The sequence below is a fragment of the Tinamus guttatus genome, unplaced genomic scaffold (genome assembly GCF_059628265.1).
Source record: "Tinamus guttatus ecotype Peru unplaced genomic scaffold, ASM5962826v1 Tinamus_guttatus_pri_ptg000327l, whole genome shotgun sequence".
Taxonomy (NCBI): Eukaryota; Metazoa; Chordata; class Aves; order Tinamiformes; family Tinamidae; genus Tinamus; species Tinamus guttatus.
The window spans coordinates 3,658,456-3,678,710 of NW_028288861.1; the positions used below are offsets into that span (position 1 = coordinate 3,658,456).

The 20,255-nt window shown below is 51.4% G+C and overlaps 1 protein-coding gene and 1 long non-coding RNA gene across 2 annotated transcripts; one reads left to right on the top strand and one right to left on the bottom strand.

Annotated features, from left to right (window-relative positions):
- Positions 1–14,700: 14,700 nt before the first annotated feature.
- On the bottom strand, positions 14,701–15,707 carry LOC148593844 (uncharacterized). Its single transcript, XR_015913630.1, has 2 exons — positions 15,586–15,707; positions 14,701–14,977 (listed from the first exon to the last, which is right to left on the bottom strand). It is a non-coding gene; the product is annotated as an uncharacterized LOC148593844 (long non-coding RNA).
- A 1,767-nt stretch (positions 15,708–17,474) lies between these two features.
- FOXG1 (forkhead box G1) lies at positions 17,475–19,477 on the top strand. Its single transcript, XM_010212441.2, has one exon. The coding sequence runs from the start codon at positions 17,708–17,710 to the stop codon at positions 19,085–19,087; it is 1,380 nt and encodes a 459-aa protein (XP_010210743.2). The 5' UTR covers positions 17,475–17,707; the 3' UTR covers positions 19,088–19,477.
- The last annotated feature ends 778 nt before the right edge of the window (positions 19,478–20,255 follow it).

The following is a 20,255-nucleotide window of genomic DNA, read 5'->3' on the forward strand; positions in this document are numbered from 1 at the left end:
TCCCTCCTCATAAAGGCTTCCTGGGGCCAGGACTGCAGCAAGATCTGGGGCCTGTGGAGAGGTTATAAGAAATCCGCTCCCATGCACCTTTCACTGCTGCGCTGGTCCCCAAGCACCTCATCACTTCCCTTTTGTTGTGTCCGTTCCAAGGGGAGCAGCAATCCAGGGGGAACCTCTACCTGCAGAACCGAAAGCCTCCTTTATCGGAAGGGTTGGGAACGTGCGCTGCAGAGCAGTCTCCATGAGTCTCCCGGGCTCCTCCAGCCACTGTTGCAAGGTATTTTGCAAGCAGCTGAACGGTGCCTTCCTGCTGAAGGTGAAGCCCAGGCAGCCCTTTCTGCTTCTCAGCAGTGGAATAACAGTGGGTCCTAATCTGCGTGGATGTGGGCTCAAACACGTCCTTATTCTTACCCAGTACAGATGAAGCATTTTATCCATTTTGTGTCACCTCTATGCTCTATAAAAAAAAAAAAGAGAGAGAGAGAGAGAGAAAGGATAAAGAAAAAGGCAGACTAGTTTCAGACAGTGTCAAAAAATCAGCACAGTAAGGCATTATTCAAAGCACGTCCTTTAAAAACTTCCCGGGCATAAGAACTTTCCATACTCAATAGAAAATAGCTATAGCTTGGTCACAACTGAGGAAACGCAGCAGAGAACTGTTTGTGATAAAGCAAAAGATCTCTTTTTTTTCCTCCTTTCATGGTCCCTTCCTTTTATGCTCTGGAGGTTCTTAATGAAAAATGTGCACTCAAAAGATACATATGAGCTTTTTACAGTCTAGCGTGAGCAAAGAAGTAGCTATTCATAGAGGCAAATGCCCAGCAGCTTATTTGAAAAACTGTTCCTGCTGATAGCAGAGTGGCATTCAGAACAGGGAGTTTGTGTTTGGACAAAGCATTTTTTATAGTTACTATGTGATATAGCAAGAAGAGAATACAAAGGAAAGCAATGAGAGGAAGGCAAGGACAGTGCTGATGTGGTCCCACCTGAATTACTATTATTACTGAAGTTTTCAGGTGTGCTTTGTATATCAGTGCACCATTCTGGACTGAATACTTGAAACATATCTGCAGCACCCCTAATGATGCTGACAGCAAGTTCAGTCCTGGCAGGAAGGTGTTGGCACCCGATGTCACTGCTAATCAGGCTCTGAGAGTTTCTCGATCATCACAGTTTCTTCTTCTGCTCTTATGCATCGTGTTCCAGTTCCCTCAGTAGAGGCAAGCTTCCAAAGTCACTTTCAGAAACACATCCCTAGCAAAGCATGTAAGCCCCAGCAATAGTCTCGCTGGCTGCAGAAGACTTAAAGGTGGGTAGGTGTTTCCCTGCTCTCTGAATCCAGCCCTAGTTGTTCATCTGCCTGCCTAAAGATGCCACAAAACACTTCCAGTGAATGCTTGCCTATTTTTAAAATATATGTTTAGCCAAAGAAACATAATTAAGAAACTGTATTTGGGTTTCACTTAGTTTTCAGCTAGATTTCAAGGAAAACCAAACTACAGAATTTTGTCAAGTTGTTCACCGCAATAGAGCTAGAGGAGACCGTATTATGACATTCTCACATTGCCCATAAAGGTCCAGAAAAGAGGACCACTCCATTCACTATAATGCTGTTCTTTCTTGATTAAAGGAGCATGTCTTTAAGTATGCTATAAAGTGTGATGCTGGCATGGCCTTCTTGGCTTTCTACTTTTTTAAAGGAGGGTCACAGCTTTCTTGTCTTGTCATCTTCATTTTTCATAGCAGCTAACGGAGGAGTCATCTTTGTAGTCAGCTCACTTGGTTTTGTGTTTGGCAAGTCATACAAGCTAGTAACATGTCATTTCAATAATGTACAGCGGAATTATTTAAATTTTTTAAATAAAATTATTTTTTCAAAATAATTATAACTTCTGTTTTTTCCCTCTCTGTCCAAGCACTAAGGGTCTTGTATGCTGGTTCGATTAATGTAGTTACTTATGCCATGCAACATTACTGAAATCAATGGGACTATTTATGGAGTCATTTGTTATTCAAAGGGCTTGATTCTCTGATTATTTATTCTGTTTTTTCACTAGTGTTACTCTGCTCAGTTGAACAGAGTTACTTCTATTTAAGCTGACGCAAAAGAGACTACACTCAAAGGTGATAGAGTCTGGCATGAAATTGCTTTGTAAATAGTTGCTTCAAAATAAAATAATAATAATAATAATAATGTCTTTGGAGAACTATAAATCACAATTTAGCAAAAGAGCCCACTCTGGATTTTGCAAGTTCAGGGGGGTATTCCAAGCAAAAATCAGTGCTCAAAGGTAGCATTATTTTAGAGGCTCAAACACTCGCTACTTTTGACAAATAGCATCTGTCTGGCATTAGGTCTTGCCTGGCTGATGTCATTAAGAGACCTTAAACAGAGCTCGGGTTTCACTGTGGGGAAGGAGCCCTGCCCAGGCATTTGCTAACAAGGCTCTGCATTTTGTAATGCAGGGGTGCCCATCTCAACATGCTTAAATCATTTAACCAAGTCCCCAGTCTACCCCCAGCTTTGGCCAGGACATCTCAGCAGCGGCTGAGGCCAAGGGGCAGGCGAGACAGTTGACTCTGGCAGTGGCAGTGTCCTGTGTTACGGCCCTGCTCAGCCCATGCAGGATTTGCTTGCAGGATTCGCTGCCCATGTGAACATCGGCTCTCCCGGGCACGCGTGGCGGAGGGCTGTGCCGGGAGAGAATGGGCTCCGCGGTGGTGATGGGGAAGCTTCTGCTGAGCGCAGTACACATCGTGCAGCACTTTTTGCATTGCCAAGCTAACAGCTAGCACCAGAGGTAGGATTTAAACTGCTGGAATAAACAAAGTCAAGGGGAAGTAGCTAGCTGAAATGTCACCTCCCACAGAGCCTGTGGAAATCCATTACTATTGTAAAGATGCATATATGGGATTTCAAAAAGTATATTATGCCTGAAAAGATACACTTCAAGAATGCAAAATATATAGCAAGGTTAAAAAAATGTCTTTCCTGGAGTTTAAGTAAGATTGCCATTTTCTATATGTTGAAAACTTCCCAGTAGCTTTCAGATGGTTTATTATAATACAAAGTAATTTATCTACCTCAACTTTGTGATATTTTCTCACTCAAGGAGAAAAAGAAAAGAAGTAATTTTGTGGTTATAAATTTTATATTGAGGTTCAACTAGTGTGAAAGGTAGGGCTGCTACCAGGAGAATTCAGTGGCTCACGACTCGCAAGCCCTTATCCAAGTGCCAGGTGCGATGTTGCTGGATGTAGAGCTTCTCTAGCACTGACCCTGCAGCCCCTGCCCTAGAGCTGTGGGGCACCCTCCTTGCCTATTCTGCCCCTGCTTTTAGGGCTGTAAACACACAGATATGGTCCCTCTCGCTTCCCTCTAGACATCAAGCTGTCGTCATGGCCCATCCTTCCCTAGAGGATGGAGGACTTCTGCATGGGCCCAGCTGGCTGTGACGGGCTTTGCCAAGGTGACTCGAGGAAGCAGGAGACCCAGCGGCCTACACAGCCTCAGCGCCAACGTTTGCCTGGGCTGCTCCATGGGAATGGGGCATATTGAGCTGTTGTGCACCTCGATTTGAGGCTGTGCGTTGTGCTGGCAATCTTGGCCCTTTTCCTTGCCCATTGTTAGCCCAGGTTGCTTAGCTCATGGCACAACCATTAGTAATAAAAGAAATAACTGGAATGTGGGGAGTGAAGCAATCCAAGGCAGCCTAGAGCCAGCCCTGACAAAGTGCTGCCTCGGTGCCATGATCCTACTTGAAACTCTTGACACACACACGGGAATCTCATATTTCCCCTTGCCACGGACTTCCCTGCTCCTTCCACCCTGTTGCATGCGAGGTGTGTGGTACAAGCAAGGAAGGCACTATTCCCACACTTGTGGATTTCTCCCAGTGTGGCTTGTGTTTCCCTACCCCTGGTGCCCTCTTCTCCCTATGGTGGGGAACTGGAGCGGGGCAGCCCAAGCGAGACTAACAAATTAGGGAGGGGAGCGCGTGTCAGGAGAGGACTGCAGTCAAGCAGTAGGGGCCAAAGCAGTGCCTAGGGGAGGCAAGACCAGCCACCAGGCAAGGAAGGAGCCTGCAAGGCCCCGGCGAGAGCAGGGGAGCCGGGGCCATCCCCTCGTGAGACCCCGCAAGGTTCCTGCCCTTCTGGCTGCTTTGCTTTTAAATTCCTCTGCATCTCTGGTTTGGAAAAAATACACATATAGTGAAGGCTTTATTTTTTTTTTCTTTTTCTATTATCATTTTATTATTATTATTATTATTATGAAGGGGTCAGACAAGTAAATGACCATTTTGCCATTTGTTTGACCGAAGGGCTAGAGATCAGACTTCCATTGGTTGGAATTAACGTCAGGAGGAAGAAACTCACCCAGGAAAATTAGACAGGAGAAGAAATGCCTTTCAAGATATATATATATGTATATATGCATGTATATATATACACACATATATATATATATCCGTTACTTTAATTTATTTGTGTCGCTTTTCTTCTCCAGATCGGCTCTCCAATTGTAAGGAAATACACCAAGTGTGAAATAAACGCTTCGGCGAGGCAAATAACAGTTATTACGTCTCCCCGTCCATAAATACGTTATAAAAATAATAATTGATCGCACTGCTTTTCATTCCCCGGCTTCTGCTGGAGGAAGGACCCGGCGCGGGGAGAGCCGCGCAGGAGGCGGCGGGCGCTGGGGACCGGGGCGGCCCTGCCGGGGGCAGCGCTTGGCAAAGGGGCCGGGGGCGGCCAGGAGCCGCTCTGGGGCTGCAAGGGGTTCCCTCCTGTTCCCTCCCGCCGCCCGCGCGGGTTGTCCCGGGGGAGCTGAGTAGGGGAGGCTACCTGGCTCTGCTGAAGCGGGAGGACGGAGGGGAGAGAGGGAGGGTAAAAAAGGAGACAAAGAAAGACAAAGAGAGAAAGAAATGAAATAATAAAATGAAAGAAAGAAAGGAAGAAATTAAATCAGTAATAATAAAAATGAAAGAAGGTGGCATTACAAGTCTCAAGTTTTCCTCAGTGCATCTGCCAACATTTCCACGTAGGGGGCAAGAGAAGTCTTTGGCTTTTCCCTAAAGGAATCTCTCTACATTCCCACCCAGGACAGGGTGTCCACACCGACCACCAAACACTTCTCTTTTGACTCTGCTCACATTAGGTACGGTGATCGTAATAATAACAACAACCCCCAGAATTATGAGACGGGAGCACGTTTGATAGTGTTTGAGAGAACCAAATACAGCTGCATGGGCTTTGTCTTTGGTTCAGTCACATTTATTTCCCCAAGCGAGGCAGACAGTGGGAGCGAAGCATGACAATGAGTTTTGTAAAGAGTAAATAGAAGGGTTTGCTGGGCTGATGGGCTGTGCTTTTTTTTTTTTTTTTTTTTTTTTTTCCTCTTCTCCCTGTTTGGTTTTACTAGCAGTCCAAATAACCTTCCTCGGTGGATATTTCTAACAAGAGACTGTGATCGGGAGGGGTAAGGAGGGGGCTCATAATTGCAGGTTCCCTCTGGGGCTGGAATTAAACCGCTGCCCGCGGGTGCTGCAGAGGAGAGGCGCGCAGGCAGCTCCGCGCTCACTGCCCTGTGGGTATTCGCGCAGCTTATCCGCTGCCCAGCCCGAGAGCAGCCGCCTTGCGCGGCCGCGCACGGAGCACGCCCGGGCGAGGTGCTGCCCCTGCGCGGCCACGCGCTCCTCCCGGGACCTGTGTTTAAAAAAAAAAAAAAAAAAAAAAAAAAAAAAAAAAAAGCGTTCAATTTGGGATGGCTTTGAAAGATCTGGGTCAAGGGGAGCGAGCAGGTGAATACTAGGACGGCTGGCTTCGATCGCCTGCTCCCGTTGCCGAGGTTGAGGCGCCCCGCGCCCTGGCTGCGCACAGAGAGGCTGCGGCTGGGGGGAACGGGCCGCTCCCCTCTCTGCCCTGGGCTCCCCTCCCTTGGCCAGACCAGGTCGCCTCCCCTGCTTCTGCTTTCGCTGGGTGACAAACGCAGTGCTGCCTTCCGTCGAGCTGCTGCTCTCACCACCCCCCTCCATTGTCTCGGGGAAAAAGCTGGTTCTGCAGAGGAGAGTTACAAAAAGCATCTGCAGATCTCCAAAACTTTCCCTGCTCCCTCTCCCCCCACCTTCGCGCGGGAGAGGTTGGTTTGGCTGGGACTCCGCTCTCGGCTCCTGGTTGCTCCCCGCTCGGATCCGAGCCCCGAGCGCTTCCCCCGCGCGCCCGGGGCTCCGCGCTCCGCTCAGCCGGGGGCAGCGCGCGAGTAGCCGCTTCCCTCGGCCGCCTTCAGCGCTCGCGCTCGCGGGCGCAGCCGGTTCCCCGGGCCGGGGGCGCCCTCCTCTCCCGCGGGCTCGGCGCTCTGCCCGGGGACGTCGCGAGGCAGCGAGCGGCACCGCAGCAGCGCGACACAAGCGTGTGTCTCCTTTGCCATTAAGTAAGTCGATAGACCAGACAAGGTCTGCCCGGGGGGAAGGATGACTCGAGCTGTTAATGAGAGCTGACACTGAGGTTTGAAGAGCTTTGGCCCTCCTCGCCCGCGGGCTCCCGGCACTGCCGCTTCTCCTCCCTTTTCCTCCGCACTTCCGCGCCCGCGGCTCGGGAAGCGCCCGCGCGGGCCCGGGGCAGCGAAAGGCTGCGGGGCCCTGTCACACCTCGAGGACAAAGGGATCCGCCGCTTCTTTATGGCGTTTCTTTGCTTTGAGGGGGTCTTTTGTGGTCAAAGAGGAAGGCGACGATTTTTTTTTTTTCCCTGCGGACCCCGGGGGTGCAAATATGAAAAAAAAAATCAAAAAAAAAAAAAAAAAGGACACCTCGAATAGGAGACGCTACTGACACCCCGCACCGCCAATTTCGGGGTGTTTATGCGGGGTGCCCGATGCTTAGCAAACCAGCGGGGAGCCTGTGTGCCGCGTTAGGCCAGGACTCCGTATGTTCCTATGTGTTCCCCCGACCACGTGCGGGCGGAGGCACCAGGCAGCCCCTCTCCGCCCTCCTCCCCCGGGCCGGGCGGCGCTGGCGGCACTGGCGCCCCGCGGCCACTAGATGTCGCCCTCGCTGTGCGCATCGGCCCGGCCGCGCCGCCCGCTCCCGGCCCGGCCCGGCCCGGCCCGGCACGGCCCGCGGCCCCGCCGCGGCCCCGGCGCTGATAGTGCGGGAACCGGCGGCCCTGGTAGCTGGGGAGCCACAGGAAAAGCGTCTCCGCGGGAGCGCCCCGCGGGAAAGGGAGGACGGAGGCAGCCCGGTCCAAGCGGGGCGGGGAGACCCTTGATCGCAGCTTGTAGAGGCGCCCGGAGGTGGCCGGGCCGGGGCTCCCATCGCTGCCCGGAGCGCTGGGCCGGCTCCGGCAGAGGCTCCGTTCGTGCTGCGCGGAGCGGCCGCATTAGCAACTCCATCACGTAGGGGAAGGCTGAGACATCTGCGCTCCCGCGAAAGGCACCCGAGAAAGCAGAGAGCTGCCGGCTGAGGCGGGAGCCGCCGCTCCTGGCAGAGGGAGCCGCCGGGGTCGCCGTCCTGGCCGCGGAGCGGAGGGCGGCGGAGGGAGGCGGGAAACGTCCCCTCCAAAGATTGTGTGAACTTCAGAAACGGGCACATGGCGCAGCCCCTTGGTTTGGGACTCTCAACGCCCAGAACGGAGGCGATGGAGGAGACATGCGGTAAATAAATAAATAAATAAATAAATAAATAAATAAATAAATATTGTGTCTGATTCCGTTGCTAGCGCAGATGATAAAGTTTCTAGGGTCTTGTCCTCGTGTTTCACACTTGCGTATCCGTCTGACCAAGGGTGCTTTTCCTCAGCTTTTGCGCGTCTTTGGTTCCTGATGGCATAGTTTAAGCTACACCTGAAAATCCAAAGCCCATACGAATCTCTGGCCTGAGTTGAAAAAAAAAATCACTTTATTTGCAGACCTGCACGCGAGGCGGGGAGGATTTGGGAGCCGCAGGCGCGCAGTGCTGCGTGCCTCCGACACGGGCGTGCAGAGCGCCCGCGCGCCGACACGCGTCAAAAGAAGAGCATAAATGTGGAAATTTGTCGAGAGTGGAAGGTACATTTAAAAAGAAAAAAAAAGAAATAAATAATTATCCATTCAGAATTAAAGAAAATCGTGGGGGGGGGGGAGAATGAAGAAAAATAGAAGGAGGAGTTTTGAAACTTTTCTCTACCTTTTCTTTATTTTCTATACTTTGAACAGGGGTATTGGTGTCACGAGAGGTATAAACTGTTTCCACGGGTTTACATTTGTATGATCAAAATATTAAGCAGCGCTCTGTCCCCTGCGATGCGCTTCTCACCAAGTGCTCAGGGAGGAAATGGCACCTACAAAAGTAGCAAGTTCTGGCAAAAGCTGTAGTGCATAAACAGGTGAGAGTGAGCTTGGGATAGCTCACGTTTATTGGCATTACCCAAAAGGGAAATGACTAAATTAAAGATAACGAATTGTTATTTTTTTCCATGACCCAATTGTTGCACGAACTGCTTGGACTCAACTGGTTCCGTTTGGGGGGCTCTTTGCAACAACTATCGCACGCTCGGTTCGAAGGCGAGAGCTCATGGGCTACTCTGCGTTTTGAGGGGCGATCAGATCGATCGTGAGGGTAAAGAACTTGCTTTAGGAGGAGAGGGGAAAAAAGTGATTCTGTGTGGCGATTAATTTATTTTTTAAATATCATGTTTCCGAGTGAAGGTCTCTTGTAAGAGATTCTTAGATTGTGTCAAATTATAACACCCAGAATCTCAAGAAACAATTACAAAGCAAATATTGTGATCGGTGTTGTGGTTAAAACCGGAACCGGTTGATAGAGGAATATTAACTCCTGATTTTTTTTTCTTTTTTGATCAGCAGTGATCAGGTTTGTGTTAAGCCTAACGACCTTTTCCTGTAGATGGCGTCCTTTGGGTACTGAGTAATCAATAATAATACAGTCATACGCAGGAGACATTATTAAGCTTTGGATAGTAAAATAATTAATAATCCGGTTGAGATACGTGTTTATTGAAAAGGGGTAAGGCATTGGTTTCTCGTAAGCAAAAGTGTGTTTCTCCTTCACGTGGATGCAAATAAAAACTGTTTGAATAAATAAGTTGTTTCTGAACATTTTGTTGTCAAAGTGTTAAATGTCCCCGTCATTTTTATTCAAACACTAACATGATTACAGCCAATTATATATTCACCAGTGTTCTTTATTTTAGAGTAATTGTACTTGTCACTAATAAAACAGAGACATAATGGATCGCTACTGTTCTGAATTTTAAGGCAATTTTCTGTAATTTGATTGAATTATACATCGTCTTCGCTACTTTTTTTTTATTTCTGTATTTTGAAATCCTATTTTCTTGAAAATTGCAGCTCTATTCCTGTTTTGTTGTTCCTGAAGTAACGAAACCTTCTGTAACATTTATAAATAGAGCCTCGTCCTTTTTGAAATGCGGGGAAATCATGATTTCATCCCCTCCATACTGAGAGCTTCAGACCGAGAAGCTGGGAGCTCGGCGGCGCGCAGGGCGCTTGGCTCGACGTGATGCCCTCTGAGTGGAGGAGCCCAACGCGCCGTGTCCTGCCTAAGCAACTTGGGTCCCTCCATGACGAGGGGTTGCCGCGCTCCTCAGGGTATAAACACGGGAGCAAGTCAAGGCGAGCAGTTCTGTTCCTAGTATTTGCCACGTCGGGATAGGTATAGACACAGAAAAATATAACACAGACTACGTGGCTCTAAGCAATTATAGCAACTAGCTCTATGCTGTTGGTATGTTCGTCTGCGAGCCTCTTATAGGCAACAAGTCCAAGAGTTACTTGACTATCTTCAGGCGCAGACAAGAGAGAGGCAAATGCTGCAGACGGCATCTTCTTAACCCGCGAGAGCACCACGCTCCGTTATCACACTGTTCTTGGGGTTAATTTGCTGAAGACGAGCTCGCAGAGGGTTGTTTGTGTTGCTGTTTTCCAAACCCCAAAGTCTGCCTTGAATTTGGCAATTGCATGAACCACCACAAGCACGATACGATCTGCGGTGTCGCCCAACACAGATCAAAAAATGATATAGAGGCTTTCACGAGTTAATTTCATATGACAAAACACGTGCCCACTCCAACACAAAAAGTTAACTAGCATCTGCAAACCGTGCGTTTGCGCGAAAAGGTAGCTCGTAGGTACAGCTAACTTGGGCAGACCCAAGTGCTTTTTTTTCCACTTTTTTTTTTTTTTTTTTTTTTTAATCATAAGGGAGAAATAAGCTAAGGCACCGGAATCTGAGTCTTACTAAGACTTTGGAGTCTCAAAAGCTCTCCAAGAGCCTTGGAATGAAGTCTTACTAAGAAATGGTCGTAAAGCTCAGTGAGAGAAAAAAAAGAAAAGAAAAAAAAAAAGAAAATGTTTCATGCTTCATGTGGACCCACTATGCTATATAACCATAAAAACTAGCTTGCAGACCTCGCACATGCCTTCGGAGAAGTCTATATATACATATACATATACATATACATATACATATACATATACATGTATATGTACGTATATAAAATCTATTTATAAAGCAATATTGCCCCTTCCACCGCGGACAAAGATGTTTGACACTTTTCCCCACATCTCTTTTATTGATGTTTTGAACGGAGCGGGAAAGCAGAGCGATGCCTTCACCTGCTAGGAGGCAAACTGGGAACCTCGGCTTGCCGGAGTTTCCGCAGCTCCAGCGTGATTCCGCTGTTTAGGTGGAGTTAGTAGATGGATTGTAATAAGCGCTCTTCTCCCAAACTCCCTAGCAAACATAACATAGGCGTGTGCGCGCCCCATCGGAAGGACGGAGGGAGGAGAGGGAGAGCACCCGCGAGGGAGACGCGCTCGGGCAGAGCTGCCTCCTTCCCTCTCTCTTCCCCGCTCTGCACGGGGTCTCTCCGCAGCCGCTTCGCTTTCTAGCACAAACTCTGGTCCATGCGGAACCTCCGGCTCCGGGTTCCAGCTTCAGCGAGGCGCCGTCCGCGCTCCGTGGGAGGGACGCAAATGGGATTTAACTTGTTGCCAGTCATTTTTGCGTGTTTGTTTGTTTGTGCTGGTGCTTTAAAAGAGAAACAAATTCCAGAAACAAAGCAGGGGGAGATGGGGGGAGGATGGGAAAGGAGGGAGGAGGAAAACAAGCCCTGTAGAAAAGACATATCATATTAAAATAGTACATGAACACACCCACTGTTATCAAGGGTACGAGATCAGCTCTTTCCCAAGAAACTTCTTTATAAGTAGTGGCAGCTCTAAAAATCCAGCAAGCCCCTTGCCATCACTTTCTCCCAAAGAAAGAAAGAAAGAAAGAAGAAAAGAAGAAAGAAAGAAAGAAGAAAAGAATAAAAAAAGAAAGAGACATGGAGAGCACTAAGTCCCACACGAGTCCCACTGAGTCCCACACGAAATGTGCTCGGCACAACCTGCCTCGCTCGGGGCGGCAGGTCCCGGCCCGGGCAGCCCCCAGGGCTGGAGCCGCTCCCCTCTCAGGCCCCCTCCGCCACCGCGGGCCCCGATCCGGGCACGATCCCCTGGCCCGGGCACCCCCGCAGGGCGCCCTCTCCGAGGCGGGCGCGCGGGCGGGTTTTGCGCCTTTCGTGCTGCCCCGCGCGCTTGCGGTGGCCGCACGGGCTGGGGGGCAAAAGAGAGGGGGGAGGGGGTCATAAAACCGGCGTCTGCACGGAGCGGCGCGGGGCGCAGGGGGCTGCGCGGAGCGGGGCGGGCAGAGCGCGGGGGTCCCCGCGCAGGGGGGACCTGCGCTCGGGGCAGCGCGTCCCGCGTCCCCTCTGCGCGAAGGGAAAGGCGGGCGGGAGGGGGGTCGTCTTTTCTCTCGAGTTACCAAAACAAAAAAGTGCCAAGCCAGATCCATTTGGCGTTTGCAAAAGGCTGCGTTTTTATTAAGCCCGGGAGCTTTGGAGCGACACCGCGAAAATCTTCTAGCGAGGGTCCCTGGCGAGTCAAAAAGCAGATAGAAGTCTCATCAAGCACTATTTGCTTCTCGAGTCCTGCTCTTCCCCCTGTTTTTTCCCTGTCTATTTGATGCATTTTGATAACCTTGGCAAAAACACCGTGTTGTCCAAGAATGTTTTAACAGTGAGCGCAGGAAAAAATAAAAATAAGAATAAGTAAATAAATAAATAGTGTCTTTCAATCGCCGAGAATAGCACACGACTTTTAACTAGCCTGTGTATTCCCCGAATTTTAGTATTATCGTGTGCCTAACTCTATTTTTACTCCCATATTGATTCCTAAATTAGGAAGAGCTTTTGTTACAGTGACACGCATAACACAGGCAGGTGCGGCCATATGTATGTATGTATGTATGCACCTGTACATAAAAATAATAGCAAGCTTAAGGCTTTTAAAAATACACGCTTTAACGTTAAAGTTCTTGGTGAGTGTAAGAATGCTGAGGTTGGAAGATTTCTGGCAGTGGCGAACGCCCACGAGCCCCAGCGAGCGCTCCACAGCCTCGGGGTGAGTCTGGCAGGGACAGGCGCGCGCGGGTGCGGGGGGCGGCAGCCGCAGCCTTTACTGCGGGCGAGGGTTGCTGCAGCCGCGGGGAACCGCTGCTGTCCCCGCAGCGCCCGCCCCCGCGCCCACGTCCCCGCGCGACCCCGCTGCCCGCTGCGGAGCGCCGCCCTGTCGCGCTGATTCTCCCCCGAAACGCAGCGGCTCCTCGTGCTTCCCGGATGGAGAAATGTAGCTCTTCGTGTGGCGTTTAAGCAGCGGAGCAATTAGTTCTGAATGGGGGGAGGGAGGTGATGGAGGGGGACTGGAGAGCTCAAGGAGGGGGAGAGGAGCTATAGCACAGCGAGCCCGAAAACTCCGGGGGTGGGATGCATGGAGGGGGGGGCTTAAAATGTTTGCATTTAAAGGGTGCTCGCAAGGTCTTCAGCACAATATGCGCCTCTCTCCTTCGAGGGGCGCCGAGTGCCAGTAACCATTAGTCATCCAGGAGCGACTTATCATTTCAGATCCGTTCTTTAGGGGGAGTTTCCCGAAGCCTCCGAGAGGAGCCGAGCTGCGGATCTCGGAAAGGTCCATCTGGAGCCGCACGGTGCCCACGTACCTGCTCGGAGCCGAGGCCGATACTCACCGCGTCCCGGCTCCGCAGCCCTCCTTCCCTCCGGGGAAGCCTCTCCCGCCGCCGCGGCAGCTCCCGGCCCGTGTTCCGTGATAACATTTGTGCTACCTCACACACGAGCCTCTCCCGCAGACATATTTTTTCCACGGTTTTCAAGCAAATTTCCCGGTGCCACAATGTTATGATGGAAGGATGCTGAAATGACAGGCCTCGTAGACGCTTGTCTTAATCATCGGCTTCTTAATTTAGAGCCAGCGCCGCGGTTGCGCGCGTGTGCGCGCAGGAGCAGCCCCTGACAGCCCGCAGCCTCCTGATGGGCGCCGAGGCGACACGTCCCGGGTGCGAAGACCTCTCGCTGGGAAGTTTAGTTGACTACTGTGCGCGCAACGCTAATCGCGCAGCCTGTAGCGCAGGTTGTTCCGCGAGGAACCCGGTCACGGGGCGCTGCGCAGGGAACCCGCGGCCGTGGGGCGCGAGCGGCACGCGCAGCTGTCCAGGACTAGCTGGAAGCTGCCACGGGAAGACACCCAAACTGCAGCGTGCGGCTGCAACGGGGCAGCTTCGCGCTCTCTGCCTCCCTCCATCCTCCTCCTCCCGCTCCGCTCCCCGTTTTCACCCGCTTTGGCTCCTCTTGCTCCTTCCCAGCCTGCTCCGTCCCCTCTCGCCGCCTGGCAGCGGTGTCTGCTGAGCGCTCCTTACCTCAGTGGCAACCTGGAATAAACACGGGAAGCCGAGAGAATCAGGGCGGATAGGGTTATATAGGCGTCCGTATAGGCGCTTGCAGCACGGAACGCGGTGTCGCTGGCGGTGCGAGGAAAGCGCCCGGGCTCGTTTGGTGCGAGCAGCGGTGATGGCAGCGGAGCGCGGATCAACACCCTTCCCGCGTGGCCCAAACAGCCCCACTCCCTTCCCGCGGAGCCGGTGCGGTTCGCAGCGCTCCAGCCTCCCCAGGAGCCCGAGGGAGCAGAGCGGCTGCCCCGTGTGAGGGGCGCGATCTGCGTGCACGGAGGGGCGGCACGACGGTCGGCTTGTCCTTGGGCCTTTAATACGTATATATATACACATATACATATACACACACATATATAAAAAGAGAGAAAAGCGAGCTGCACCCGAAAACCGCGGGGAGGCGGCTCCTATAGGCTCCGAGGTCCCCCACTTGTCCTCGAGCTCCGCTGGCTTCTCCCCCTGCCATCCCACAAGGGAAAACTTCCCTCTGGGAAAGGGCCCTTTAGCAGGATCCGAGGCCGGGCAGAGCTGGGGGGCAGCGCGGCCGCTTGCTGCGACGCCCAGAGCTGCCCCCGAAGTGAACGACGGGCTGGTCGGGGCTGAGGGGGAGGCCCTGGCGTCCGAGTGAGGCTCCCGCATTTCCAAATGCGTATCTCCAGCCTCATAAATGGAGAAAAAACCTGCGGAGGAAGAAAATCAGACAGAGCGCAAAGTTAAAGTCCAATTAATAATTGACGTGATTCCCCTTATATATGCTCTCCTGTCCTGTAAACAGTGAATTTATCTTCATGGGCTTAGAAAGAAATGTGCTACATTTTGAACGCAACATTACCTTTTTTGGTAGAATGCACGGCATATGCACGGCATTAAAAAAAATAGCATAATATAAATCCCAAGTTTGTGCACAGTGCTTTATTCTGCAGCCATGACAAATGACTGAACATGAAATCTGGACGATGAGGCGTTCTAGAAGCGTGTTTCTCTCAGTATTAGACCTTGGTCCAGAAATACAAAAGGATGAGATGTTTATTTTCTTCCCTGCTGCATTTTCATCCCTGATCACAACGCAAAGTAAACTCAGCAATGACCCAAGAAACACCTCGGAGCATTAAAATTTCAAGAGGCGACGCCAGAGCTACATTAGAGGGGAGAGCTCCTCCAGTGCGCTGCAGAGCTGGGGTTTGAATAAAACGTTCAATGTTAACAAACAATACACACGTTTGGCACTTTGTGTATTAAATGGATCAAAGAGATTTGATAAGGCACAATACACCATTTGTACAGACCTGATTGAGTTAATATAATATCAGCAAATTTTACAGCGAAATGAATCTGTTTCTTTTCTTTGTGTTTAAAACCAGCACAGATTACAAATTTTAATGATCTGAAAATGTTTGGTATACAAAATCATGCTTATTTCAGTATTAGCAAAAACACAAGAAATTTTTCAACACAAACACCCAGCTGTGTCTATTTTAAAAGCAGTTCAATGACAGCTTGCACTTATGAGCATGCAATCAGCTAATTTCGCTTTTTTTTTCTTCTGTGTTAATCAACACTTTCCTTCCTGCATATCAGAGTACAAATAGTATAGTTACTCCACATCAGTAAATGTTTACGTAACCTGTCCTTTCTCAAGAATCCGGTTACGCCGAATCATTACACGCTAGACCGAGTAGGAAAACGCACTGGGCCCAGCCACCCTGATGGGATCCTAGCGCACCATAATGACACATATTAGTTAATCATCGTCACAGCTGTAATAATATGCAGGGATCTTACCTTTCCTCTTACCCCTTGCCATTGGAGACTCGAGCCGGATCCTCCACGCCGGATCCTTCCTCAAGAATCCCCATACACTGCCCCTGGCGCGGTGCAGTGACATAATTACAGATCGGCATGATTTCTTTATAATAACCGCGTTTCTGAAAAAAAAAAAAAAAAAAAACCGGCGTCGTCGATCACTGACTTTTTTTTTGTCTTTCCTTTTTTTTTTTTTTCGCCAGTAGCAACCTGTTATGAAATTGTGTAAATAAATGCACTCGCGGTAAGGTCACTCGGGGTTAATCCAACGCGCAGGGTTCACGGCATTCCCGATCGGAATTGTTTATTCCCGCTCCATTGTGGCCGCGCTCGCTATTTACCCTCCTGCTCCTCTGCCGCACAAGCCGCAGCCCGGAGCGGCTCGCACCGCTGCGGCTCTCTCCTTTCCCGCGGAACGGACAACGCCGCGATTCCTATCGGATGTACATGCCGCCGTTGCACACCGCTTTTTTTGTTTGTTTGTTCGTTTTTGTTGTTTTTTTACGGTGATCAATACGCTTTCTGTCAATGACAACCCCTCTTCTCCCACCCGAGAAAAGAAAGAAATAATAATAATAAAAAAGAAATCAAATTTAAAAGGGGGAAATCGGCGCGTTCGGGCTTTGTTTGCCGGCTGTTTTTGCTCCCCCGCCCGCAGTGAGACGCGCTCAGGACCGAGGGCTTCGCGCGGCCCCGTGTAGCCGCGAGCCCGGCAGGCCGCGCTGAGCGCCCCCGCCGCGGCCTCCCCGCCCGGCCCGGCCCGGCCCGGCCCTGCCGCCGCGGCCTGAGCGAGCAATCCCCCCCTGCCTCCGCCGGTGCCCGCGGAGCGCCCGGGAAGGGCGGCTCGGAGGGAGCTCCCCGCGCGGCGCGTTTCCCTCGGAACTCACATTTCGGAGCGCAACGAGGGCCCGGAGGCGCCGCCGCCGCGTCTTGGCCGCGAGGCGCCGCCGGGGCCCGCAGACGGAGCCGGCGAGGCCTCGCGCGCTCGCGGAGCCTCTTCCGGACCGCAGAGCCGCATCCCGGCCTGCCCGGCCGCGCTGCTCCCCGCCAGCGGAGTCTTTTTTTTTTCCTTTTCTTTTCTTTTTTCGTTAAAATAAATTAAAATAATCAACAGCGGGGCCTAGGGAGGGAAAATATATATATATAATTAAATAAATAAGCAGGCGCCGGCCGATAGACGGCGGCTGGCTCCGCAAAGTAGTACCTGCGGCTCCAGCAGCGCCATCGCCCTCTCACCCCCACCCCGGCCCTCCCGCCTTCCTCACCCCCGAAACCCCGGGTGGGGCCGAGAGCGACGGGACAATTTTACTCCACGGTGGGGAGGGGGAGATAAAAAATATGAAGTTTATTAAAAACGGGGGTTACGCGTCGGGCGGAGGAAGACGGGGGGGTGAACGAAAAGGAGAGGGGGGGTGATGCGCCGCGCGGCCGTATCCGTGCGCCGCGGGCGCCGCGCGGGGCGGGCGGGGCGGGGCGGGGCGGGCGCGGCGCGGCGAGGCGCGCGCCCATTGGCCGGCGGGCGGGCCGACGCGGCCGCACGCCGCGCGCCCTGATTGGGCGGCCCGCGGGAAAGGTTAAACCAAAAAATTTTTTACAGCGCTGGTTCGGCGCCGGCAGCGCTGAAAGTAATTGCGGGCGGGCGGGCGGGCAGCGCCGCTGCGCCGCCGTGCCCCGCGCTCCGCGGCCCCGGCCGCCCTGCCCGCCTGCCGCCTTCCCCACCCCCTGCGCCGCGCTCCACCGGGGGGAACCGGCACCATGAAGTAGAGCTTTTTTTTTTCCTTCCGCGTCTTTTTTTTTTTTTTTTTTGGATTTTAGAGTTTTTTTTCCACCCCTTTAGTTTTCCTCCTTTTTTATATATTATTATTTTCCTTTCCTCCGCTCTGCCTCGGTTTGATTTGCTCTGATCGGTGGTTATCACTGCTGTTGTTATTTTTTCCTCCCCTCCCCGGCGGTCCCCGTCCTTGCTACATGACTCGCCGGCGCTCGACACTGCGGTCCCACTGCGCTGCCGCCGCCGGTGCCGCCTCTGCCCGCGCCGCCGCCGCCGCCGCCGCTGCTGCTGCTGCCCCGGCCGCAACTTTCCCCCGCCGACCAGTGTGTGATGTTGGACATGGGAGATAGGAAGGAAGTGAAAATGCTGCCGAAATCCTCCTTCAGCATAAACAGCCTCGTGCCCGAAGCCGTGCAGAGCGACAACAACCACAACAGCCACAGCCACCACAACAGCCACCACCCGCACCACCACCATCACCACCACCACCACCACCACCACCCGCAGCAGCCGCCGCCGCCGCAGCCGCAGCGAGCGGCGCCGGCCGAGGAGGAGGAGGAGGAGAAGGGGCCGCTCCTGCTGCCGCCCCCCGCCGCCGCCGCCGGCAGCTCGGGCGCCCTGGACGTGCCCAAGGCGGAGATGCTGGCGGGCAAGGGCGAGGCGGGCGCCGCGGCGGCCGAGCTCGACGAGAAGGAGAAGGCGGCCGAGGAGAAGAAGGCGGAGGGCGCCAAGGAGGGCGAGGGCGCCAAGGAGGGCGAGAAGAAGAACGGCAAGTACGAGAAGCCGCCGTTCAGCTACAACGCGCTCATCATGATGGCCATCCGGCAGAGCCCCGAGAAGCGCCTCACACTCAACGGCATCTACGAGTTCATCATGAAGAACTTCCCCTACTACCGGGAGAACAAGCAGGGCTGGCAGAACTCCATCCGCCACAACCTCTCGCTCAATAAGTGCTTCGTCAAGGTGCCCCGCCACTACGACGACCCGGGCAAGGGCAACTACTGGATGCTGGACCCGTCCAGCGACGACGTCTTCATCGGCGGCACCACGGGCAAGCTGCGCCGCCGCTCCACGACGTCGAGGGCCAAGCTGGCTTTCAAGCGCGGCGCCCGCCTCACCTCCACCGGCCTCACGTTCATGGACAGGGCGGGATCCTTGTACTGGCCCATGTCTCCCTTCCTCTCCCTGCACCACCCGCGGGCCAGCAGCACTTTGAGTTACAACGGGACCACGTCTGCCTACCCCAGCCACCCCATGCCCTACAGCTCGGTGTTGACTCAGAACTCCTTGGGGAACAACCACTCCTTTTCCACGTCTAATGGGTTAAGTGTTGATAGACTAGTCAATGGAGAGATACCTTATGCCACTCATCACCTCACAGCAGCCGCTCTGGCCGCCTCGGTGCCGTGTGGCCTGTCAGTTCCTTGCTCCGGCACCTATTCCCTAAATCCCTGCTCTGTAAACCTCCTGGCAGGACAGACGAGTTACTTTTTCCCCCACGTCCCTCACCCTTCAATGACTTCTCAAAGCAGCACTTCAATGACGGCCAGGGCAGCCTCCTCGTCCACGTCGCCGCAGGCGCCCTCCACTCTCCCCTGTGAGTCCCTAAGACCTTCCCTGCCAAGTTTCACAACGGGACTTTCCGGAGGACTTTCTGATTATTTCACACATCAAAATCAGGGGTCTTCTTCAAACCCTTTAATACATTAACATCCATGGGATCAGACTGTAAGTGAACATTTTACACACATTTGCATTGTAAATGATAATTAAAAGGAGAAAAAAAAGAAAAAGCAAAACAAAAAAAAAGTCCAGGTATTTTTTATTAAGTCCCCCATTTTCTGTACGTTTGTTCAGTCTTTAGGGTTGTTTATTATTCCACCAAGGTGAGGAGTGTCAGCAAGGTGCAATGTGGGGAGATTACATTGTAGACTATGAAGTTTGGAAGTCAAAATTATAGTAGAATGTGTATCTAAATAGTGACTGCTTTTGCAAGTTTTATTCAAATATGATAAGTCCATCACTTAAAGCCGCCAGATTCTCCATGTTTGCAGTATTATAAGTTATCATGGATATGTCGGTGGGTGCAGATCTTGAAAAGAAACCACTAAATTTATGAAAAGCATTAAAAACTTAAAATGTAATTTGTATTTAAGAAGAAGTAATAGTAAAAAAAAAAAGAGTGCCCAAGAACTATGTTTTGGCCATTTATTATTTTGTCCTTCTCTTTAATTAACTGCTTTCCTGGGTTTCTTTTTCTTTCTTTCTTTCATTTTTTTTTTAAATTTGTTTGTTGGTTTGTTTACTTTTTTTAGACCAAAGATTGGGTTTTAGAAAATGCACTCAGTGTACGAAGTAATTTAAGAACAGCAACATTATTTCAGTTTGCAGCACTGCCCGTTCAAATGAATCAGAAGGGGACAAAATTAATGATTGCCTTCAGTTTGTGTTGTGTATATTTTGATGTATGTGGTCACTAACAGGTCACCTTTATTTTTTTTCTAAATGTAGTGAAATGTTAATACCTATTGTACTTATAGGTAAACCTTGCAAATATGTAACCTGTGTTGCGCAAATGCCGCATAAATTTGAGTGATTGTTAATGTCGTCTTAAAATTTCTTGATTGTGATACTGTGGTCATATGCCCGTGTTTGTCACTTACAAAAATGTTTACTATGGACACACAGAAATAAAAAAATAGGCTAAATTCATATATACTTCATAGTTTTTTTGTCTCTTTCATTAACTAAAATTAATATGCCAGAGGCTTTAAAGTTTTAGGGAGATCTGAGCACTATTTATTACAGTAGATGACCATTTTTCACATGCTCCTCCCCACCTCCCCCCAAATTCGCTTTGCAGTTAAGCAACATATTG

Bases quoted from the DNA above. Each gene is read 5' to 3' on its own strand.
- FOXG1 (XM_010212441.2), top strand. From the start codon at position 17,708: ATGTTGGACATGGGAGATAGGAAGGAAGTGAAAATGCTGCCGAAATCC.